The sequence below is a fragment of the Tupaia chinensis genome, unplaced genomic scaffold, assembly GCF_000334495.1.
Source record: "Tupaia chinensis unplaced genomic scaffold, TupChi_1.0 Scaffold000377_5, whole genome shotgun sequence".
In the NCBI taxonomy this organism is placed as follows: domain Eukaryota; kingdom Metazoa; phylum Chordata; class Mammalia; order Scandentia; family Tupaiidae; genus Tupaia; species Tupaia belangeri.
In genome coordinates, this window is record NW_006159879.1 from 1,798,741 (window position 1) to 1,807,983 (window position 9,243).

The 9,243-nt window shown below is 62.3% G+C and overlaps 1 protein-coding gene across 1 annotated transcript in view; it reads left to right on the forward strand.

The window, feature by feature from the left end:
• MYT1L (myelin transcription factor 1 like) overlaps window positions 1-9,243 on the forward strand; it is a 406,891-nt gene that overhangs the window by 270,308 nt on the left and 127,340 nt on the right. The window contains 1 exon segment of the mRNA XM_006153537.1: window positions 4,291-4,622. Coding sequence (XP_006153599.1) covers window positions 4,291-4,622 — 332 coding nt within the window.

The window sequence follows — 9,243 nt, forward strand, 5'->3', positions numbered from 1 at the left end:
GGCAGCGCCACAGGCCCCCTTCTCCCCAGCTGAGGGCGCATCGGGCCGGCCACGCCCATGGGGACAGCATGGCACCTCTGCCCTGCCAGGGAGGGTGGGCCGGTTCAGCCGCCATCCACCAAGCCTCTCCTGGGCAGCCACGTCAGCTGCGGTGTGACCGTCCGGGCTCACACCTTGGAAGTGTGGCCGGGCCGTCTCTGAGGAGGAAGACGCTAGCGCGCCTGACCTGGGCCCCACTGGGTTCCCGCTTCCCAGGGCGCCACAGACCCTGCCCCACTCCTGGCGTGTCGCGCCCTGGGACAGCCAGGCCAAACTTTCCCTGCCTTCGTGAGCAGGCCCGTGTGCGTGTGACTGAGCCCTCCCTGGGCTGTGCCAGGTCGTCCCCCGCCCAGGGGCCACCCACCCTCTGCAGAGCAGCGCTGTCCCTTCTCCCCACACCCCAGAGCTGCAGCTGGACGCTCCGCTGTGAGATATCCACTTTATGGGGTGTCAGAGTGGGAAGGCCTCTTGATGTCAGCAGGTCCTCGAGCTGCGTGTTGCCCGCTGCGCTGTGGTCACACTCAGGCGAAACCAGGAGCTGGCGGCAGGAGATGAGTTGGACAGGCCCAGGGGAGCTGCGTGTGGCTGCGTGCATGTCCATGCAGGCCCATGGGTGGGCGTAGCGGGACTCTCCAGAGATGCCCCGTGGATGGAGGGAGGCCGCCCGAGCACTGCGGCTGTGGCTGGCTACCAAGCTGAGACAAGTGTTGTGAGACGCAGGCAGGAAGGGCAGCAGCGGGCCAGCGGGCAGCAGATCGGACGCAGACTGGCATCCGAGGTCCTCATGGCGTGACAGCTCAGGTGGCCAAGCCCTTGACCGCCCCAGAGCCGCCAAGGACGGGCGCCTTCCACCACACAGACAAGTCAGCTGGGGCCTGGCCAGGGAGCACAGGTGCGGTACCCAGCGAGGGTGACCAGGGCGGAGGCTGGAGCTCGGGCCTCGCCGCACTGGCCCCAGGCATCCCGACATCATGCAGGCATTTGTGGGAAGTCCCACATGTTAAAAACCCACTGGTCTGAGGAGATGTTCAGGGAGAGGAGCACAAGCAAGTATTTCTGACGGTGTTTTCAGATGGTCCCCCCGCTGCACCCCAGTGTGCACCCCAGTGTATGGCACCCCAGGGCTGGCCTCCCACGGCCCCTCCCGTGCATGGCCGACCCCCACTCACACCTCCCGCTCAGCCAAAACCCGCTGGGCTGCGTGGTGTGATGGCGCCCTGTGCTGCCTCCGTCCGCCCACTCTGTCCCCCTCCCCTCCACTCTCCAAGCCGGGCCTGCAGAGGGCGGAGCCGGGGAGGTGCCACGAGGCGGGCGAGGGCCGGGCGCAGCGCAGGTGCACAGACGCGCAGACGCCCCCGTGAGGGGCCAACCCCTGCCACTGAGCGGCCGCAGTCCTCACAGCCAGACACGCCATCCCGGACATGCTGCCCTGGAAACCCTGAGGCCCCAGACCTCCAGAGCAAATTCCAGCTCACTCTCCCTGACCATGCTCAGCCCCCATTCACCACGCACCAGTCCACAACCACCCGTGTACCCTTCGTGGGGTCCGGGTTGGGGTGGGCTTCTGCACCCACCCTGAGAGCGGCCACTGTGTATCGGCTACACTGAGGCAAAGTCGCTCAACCCCTCTCACCACCACCAACAATGCCAGGCCTCCCATTCCAACACAGCCACCCCATGCTCCCCTCCTCGGCCTCGCGCCCTCTACCCTGCCTCCTCACGGCCCAGAACCCTGCCTTCCCACTACACACGTGCAGTGGCGTGGCCGAGGGCCCGGGCACCAGACACCTTCCTATTTCCTGCACAAAGCCTAAGCCTCCCAGTGCCCACGCCCGGCCCTCACCTCCCGCTGCACACCCATGCCTACCCCAGCGTGCTGTCTGCGTGTGCCTCGACCTTGCATGTCCTCCAGTATCCTCGTGTGCAAGGCCTCGACTGGCGGGAGACACACTGAGGTACTGCTTCGCCCAGGTGTGTCTCTGCAGCCTGAGAGCCCATTTCCAGCCTCCCGTCCCCAAGACTGGGCCGGCACCCAACCCCGTCGCCCTCTTTCACACGGTAGCCAGCAGCACATGTGCCGTCACCCGGCCTCGTCACCCTGTGTGTTCACTCGGCTAGCACTGGCTGAGGGCCTGGGCGTGCCAGGAGCTCATGCGCTGTTCACAGGACCGGGGTTCACAGCGGTCCTGCTAGCCTACTGCGTTCCCGCTGGGCCCTGTGCCCCGCGGCTCAGCAGAGCACAGTGGGCCCAGAGGGGCCTTCCAAAGGAACCTGTGCGTGGGTTCACGGCACACTGACTGCTCCCTTCCTGGGTCCCACGCTGGTCAGGCCTGCAGGACCCGCCTACGAAAGCAGCCAGTCAGTGGGGACCCACGCGGCTCCTCCTGGTACCCACGCGGCTCTTCCTGGTCATGTGGGTCTGCCCCCCGTTCTGCCCCTGCGTCTTCCTCCTCCGCCCTTTGCTGACAGCAGCAGTTCCAGAAGGGAGAACACAGGTTGGCAGCCCGGCTTCGAAACCGCCTGCCGCCAAGGAAACGTGGCACTCCTGTCGGCAGGATCTCACTCAGTTGGGGCCAGGCCTAGCGGGACAGGTGGTGCCACTCAGGACCCCGGAGGTGCTCCATGGAAGGCCGGAGGTCCCTGACGCCGCCAGCCCTGGCCACACGTGCAGCCGCCCCAGCACCGTATTCGCAGTCAGTGCTTCGGTGGGGGCTCCAGCACCCAAGGCCAGTCGTCGGGGGTGTGACTCCAAATACCCGCACAGCACTTCCGAGCCGACGTCCTTCCACTGTACACGAACACGTGCATTTGTGTGTGTGAGCGGGATCTTGTCGTAGTCACGCAGTACGCGTGGCCTGTGGTAAATGTGAGTTCCTGGGGGAGTGACGTGGCCCTTCGGGGCCTTCGAGACGCGCTCTCATGCAAGATGGGAGGTCGTGGTGAAGGGCCACGAGGAGGCGGGGTGGGAGGGTGCCAGGCAGGACACAGCTCCGGGGTGCCCGGGTGGGCAGGGATGAGTTCGGATGACTCTGGACGGGCTGCAGGTCACTGCGGGGTGAGTCTCACGCGTGCCCTTCGTCAGCCTGCCTGAGTCCTCAGTATCTCACGTTATCAGCAGTTACCGTGATAAGAGACCCGGGCGCCACGGCACCCACGCTGGTGGTCACGGGACGGACGCAGGCTGCACGTCTCATTGCTCACACCATCAGTTTTTTACACACGCGTGAGCACATGCTGACACCCTCTGCACCTGTACCGACACGTGTGCACGCACACCGACACCCCTCTGCACCTGTACCAACACACGTGTGCACGCACACTGACAGCCTTCTGCACTGTACCGACACAAGTGTGCGCGCACGCTGACACCCCTCTGCACTGTACCGACACAAGTGTGCGCGCACGCTGACACCCCTCTGCACTGTACCGACACAAGTGTGCGCGCACGCTGACACCCCTCTGCACTGTACCGACACAAGTGTGCGCGCACGCTGACACCCCTCTGCACTGTACCGACACAAGTGTGCGCGCACGCTGACACCCCTCTGCACTGTACCGACACAAGTGTGCGCGCACGCTGACACCCCTCTGCACTGTACCGACACAAGTGTGCGCGCACGCTGACACCCCTCTGCACTGTACCGACACAAGTGTGCGCGCACGCTGACACCCCTCTGCACTGTACCGACACAAGTGTGCGCGCACGCTGACACCCCTCTGCACTGTACCGACACAAGTGTGCGCGCACGCTGACACCCCTCTGCACTGTACCGACACAAGTGTGCGCGCACGCTGACACCCCTCTGCACCTGTACCAACACACGTGTGTGCACATGCTGATGCTCTCTGCACCCATACCAACACACATGTGCACACACACTGACACCCCTCTGTACCTACACTGACACACATGTTCACATGTGCTGACACCCTCTGCCCCTATACCAACACCTGTGTGCACTTGTGGTGACGCCCTCTACACCTATACTAACACATGTGTGCACGTGTGCACATGTACTGATGCCCCTATCCACTGGTACTGACACATGTGTGTGCTGACACCCTCCACACGGGTAAAGACACATGTGTGCGTGTGATGACACCCTCTGCACCAGTACTGACACACGTATGCATGTGCCGATGCCCTCTGCACAGGTCCTAATGCAGTCTGTCCCACGCATGTTGTCCTGTCTTGCCAGCTCTGACCTCGAGCGAAGTAACACCCCTGCTGTCTCCCCTTCTTTCCATCAGCGTCTATGGCTGTCCCTTGGCTAAGAAGAGGAAAACACAAGACAAGCAGCCCCAGGAGCCTGCCCCCAAACGAAAGCCGTTCGCGGTGAAAGCGGACAGCTCCTCGGTGGACGAGTGCTACGAGAGCGACGGGACCGAGGACGTGGACGAGAAGGAGGAGGACGAGGAGGACGAGTACTCGGAGGACAACGACGAGCAGGGCGAGGACGACGAGGAGGACGAGGAGGCGGAGCGGGACGAGGAGGAGGAGATGGAGGAAGAAGACGAGGAGGACGAGGACGGCGAGGAGGAGGAGGAGGACGAGGACGAGGACGAGGAGGAGGAGGAGAACGGTAATCTCCGCCGTACTCGCGAAGCGCCAGGCGCCGCTCGGGCCGGGCTCTCGGAGCGTGGGAAGGGCGGTCAGAGCTGGAACTCAGGAGTGGGCGGGGGCTGACCCTTCGTTTCAGAGTTCCTTTAGACCACCCGTTGGGCCGTTGTGAGGTATTTACGGTCTGTATTTGACGAGCTCCACGAAATTAGCAAGGACGTTCAGCTGGCCCCCGGCCTCTAAATTCCCGTGCTCTGAATGGACTCGCCGGGAGACACTACGATGACCGGGAGGCTGATGCTGGGACGGTGCTGGCCACGTGCCCCCAGGGGGAGGGCAGCCGGTGCGGCCCCTGGGCACCCCCGGTGCAGCGGCTCTGCCTGTTACTCGGCAAGGCTTTGCCTCAGTGACCGTCCCTGAGTGGAACAGGCAGGAATACTGCTGAAATGAGGCACTGGCGCCCATGGCGCCTGCTTCCTGGCTCACGCGCGAGAGCGGTGACTCCGGTCTGAGGCTTCTGACGCCAGGAGCCCCCGCGGTGGGGATGCTGTGGCCAACACCTGCCTGGTGACATGGCCTTTGTGTCTCGTTTTCTGTTAGTACCAGACGCGAAAACGGGCAGGAGTCAGGACTAATGCAGTCCTGAATGTCGCTTCCGTTCTGGAAAGAGAGGGGCGTTGCTGGTGGGTCGTACCTGCCCGGAGCAGAGCCACACACGGGAACGGTGAAGGGCATTTTTTATTATCTTCTGCCTTGGGCTCAAAAGTTCTTCAGGAACCTGAACTCCTGGAGAGCTCATTTCTGAACATGACAGACATGGGCTGAGCCCACAGGAGAGCCTTTCCGGAGGAGGGCAAGCCTCCTGGCCCACCCGTGTGGCACGGCGGACGCTCCTCGGCAAGGTTAGAGTGGGATGCTGGGGTCCCACAATCTGTGAGGGAGCCCTCCGCTGTCTCCGTGGCTTAAGGCCCTGACAGGAACAGGTCACCTCTCCCTGCCCCCTACAGACACTGCATACTTCTAAACTTAGTGTCCTAGGGATGCAGTGGGCGGTTACTACAGAGCATGTCTGGAGCCCTGGGAGGAAGGTCAGAGCCCGCCCAGAGGCTGCCAGTCCGTGCTGGGCCTGCTCTGGACGCTCAGCCCCCCGATGGAGGCCGAGACTGAACTCATGCCTCCGTGGGGAAGGACAGAGCGCCAGCCTGCAGGAATCCGGGGCTGTATCGAATGCATGCAGCTCGGGTGGCATCATCATTAGACACGACCCTTGGGGAGGCCCCCTGTCACTGTCCAGATGGTGTGAGGCTCGCCCTCCCACGTTCCGCCTGGGTTTGGGAGGCAGGGCTCGTCCGTGTTTGGAATTGTGGCTGTTCTGGGCGTGCTGGGCAAAGGCAGGAGACTAGACTCGTCTCTGGGAATTACACTTCGTGTCGGTTTTGCGGGCGGGATCGTATTCTGAAGGACAAAGCAGCGTCTGAGGAAGTGGCCTGAAGCCGTCCAGAATGCCGCTGTGCAGGTCCCCGACCTTGAACCCGAGAGCATGACTATTTGTAAGAGCCAGACAGACACTCAGCTCGGCACTTCCCAGGGAGACTCGAGGGGTGGGCACAGCGAGCCGTGTGGTCGTCACCACGCGTGATGGCGCCACGGCGCGTTCCCCACGCATGCAGGCTGCCGGTCCCCTCCCTCCCCGCATGGTGACGACCACCAGGGGATCGAGGTGCCCACCCTGAGCGCACTGGGGCGGCCCGGAGAGCGAGCACACACGGGCTGGCGGTGCCGTGCCGGCGCCCGGCTTCCGAGCCGTGTCGCGTCTGCCCCCAGTCAGCATCTGCGTCCTCTGCCATGTGACGTTAGGAGTGGGCCCAGCTGCTCAGGCTGAGCCACAGTGGCTGTTAAAGTCTCGGCTCTGCTAGCAGAGGAGAAGGCCGTACCTGACGTGCCGAGAGTCCTGCCGGTGAGGAACAGTTCACCCCTTTCCAAGTCCCCAGGAGCCTCGTGCCGCCAACGGAGAAGGCCTTTGTGGGGACTCTGCACTGCAGCTACATGGTGGACGCTCTGGAGCCAAAGCCAAAGGCTGTCTGCATCCGAGTAAAGAAGCCACTCCTTGTCCTAGCCTGGCACCGTGCCTGGCGGAAATACGGGCTGGGTGACCCACGAAGGAAGGTTTCTGCCGGCCCAGTCTGCACCTTTGGGACACGTCGTTTGCATCCCTGTGATCTGAGGAATTCATTGATGGGTGCATGCTTAGTCACTGTGGTTCAATTCATGCTTCGACCCGTTCAAAACAGTGAGTCTTTAAATGAACACGCATGCACATGTGCACACCTGCATGTCTCTGCAGACGTGCACGCAGCACTCCGTTTGAGCACACAGTGCTACACACACACACACACGCACATGCACACACAAGTGGATGTTCCCGAGGAAGAGCGCAGTGCAGACCCTCCAGACTAAGGCCCACGCACAACTGTCCTCACCGCACACTGCTTCTGCAACACTCGGGACACCCCAAGTCCCCTCCTGACTGCGCCTCGGAGTCTTGGGCTGCCTGGGCGGGCCTGGAGAACTCCTGTGTTATCCTTGGGGCAACCGGGGGAGGACGCAGGCGCCTTCCTGAGTCAGGGTTCCAGGGTTCCTGGCTTCCTGGCAGCATGCGGCCCTACCAGAGACGTGTGTGCGTGTGCACACATGTGTGCGTATGGTCATTCTTGGAGTTCAGGCCAAAGGTGAAGTGAAGTGGTATGAAACGTGAGTCTCCATGTCAGGAACCTTCTGAAACACCCCCCCCAAGTTGCTCTCGCCAAGGCCAGGAGGCAGCCAGAGGTGGAGAAGGTGTGGAATGGAGGGAGGGCCAGGGCCGTCCTCCGGTACACGCCAGCCTCTTCACAGTGTCTGCCAGAACCATTCCAATGGCTGTTGGGTGGCACCCCGAGCCCTTGTCCTGGACCCTGTTCCCGCTGTCCTCAGGTGGGGGACCCGGGACGGGGCGTTGCCGCTTTCTTCATCAGGGATCCAGGTGAAGTCTGCGCCATGTAAATTCCCCTCACAGAATCCAGCGTCTCGTGGCAAAGCCCTGGGGCATTTTTTTCTCTTGGAAACCAGATCAAGCACCGGCCGTGAGTCCTGAGCCGCTGGCCACTCACTGCAGCCTCGAATTTCCCTAAGAGGATGGCGCGACAGGACAAGGGGGTTTTGCCTGCCGCCCTATGGGACGCTGCCTCTCGGTGGACCCCAAGTGCTCCGTGAGACCTTCCCCAATGAAGGCGCGTGCCGGGTGCAGACAGGCAAGCAAGATGGCCTTGGCGGTCCCACCGCAGGGCGTGGAGCAGCAGGGGTGAAGCGCGCAGGGCGCGGCCGGGGCCGAGGAGCCGGTGCGGTGGCGCCCTCGCAGTTAGTCTTGCACTCCCTCAAAGGCGCCCTTCCAGGCTGGAGTGCGGACACTGGGAGTCTGCGGCCTTGCTGCTTGGGAAAGACCAGCCCAGACCTGGACGTGCCGAGGTGCTGGTCCGTGTGAAGACGAGCCTCTCCTCGCGCAGACTAAGTCTTCACGATTACAAGAGAGAACAGCAACGACGATTTCGCCAACCTCAGGCGCTCAGATACGAAGCGGAAGGCTTGCTGAGGACGTAACGCCAGGGCAGTGAAGACGCCGGTAGCCGGGACGGGGTACCTGGGCAGGCACGCGAACGCCATGGCGAGTGTGAAGTCTGTCAGTCTTGGGCTCTGACGTGCTTCACTTCGTTTGTCCAGGGCCATGCCAAAGCACAGCCAGGTCGCTGGTGGTCTGCCCCATTGATCTGTAGAGCAGGTGCTGGTCTGTGGGCATGTGGGTCAGACCCAGTGTCGGGCGTGTCGTCCAGCCCTGGCCACCCCGGTCTCCAGGCCAAGCGCCCTCCCTGGGCCTCAGTTTGGCTTTAGTATTAGGGTGCTGGTGCGTCCCTTCATTCAACTCAGTAAGTGGTTTAAAGAAGTTGAGTTTAGCATAATGGTTGCATTGGGGGACTCCCGTGTAGTTGACCGCAGTTCAAATCCCAAACCTGACAGCTTAAAACTCATGCCAGACACATGTGTGTGCCCAAGATCCTAAGAGGAGAATGTAGAAGGGATTGCAGCATGGCCATCCCCCTGGGGGTGATTTCTCGCTTTCTGTAAAAAAAAAAAAAAAAAAAAAAATGAAAAAGAAAAATTGAGTTTAGGGCCTGCTCCATGGCCTAGTGGGCAGGACAGCCGGATCCCACACGCCAAATGCATGGTGCAAGTTTCACCCAGGCTGGTGGCTTGAGAACCCCGCAGAGGTGGCACACACGTGCCCAGAATCCCAGACGGAGGGAGAAGTGGACAAAGAACAGTCACGTGGCCATGCTGTTGGAGGGGGAGCGCTTTCTCTTCTCTCGCTCCCTGGCGAGCATGAGCCCTCTGGCCAATTTAGAAAAAAAAGAGAAGAGCCCACACTTGAGTATGGAGGATCGCTGAGCTTGCCTCGGTCTCCCGAGGGCTGTAGGGCCGCAGGCAGGCTCTCGGGAAATGCAGCGGCCCTCGCTCCGGCAGGGGTGCAGCAGGGTTGGCTAGAAATGGGGAGGGGCTCTGAGGCCGCAGTCGCTCCCACCCACCCCTGCCCCATCACGCTCCGCCCCAGCCCG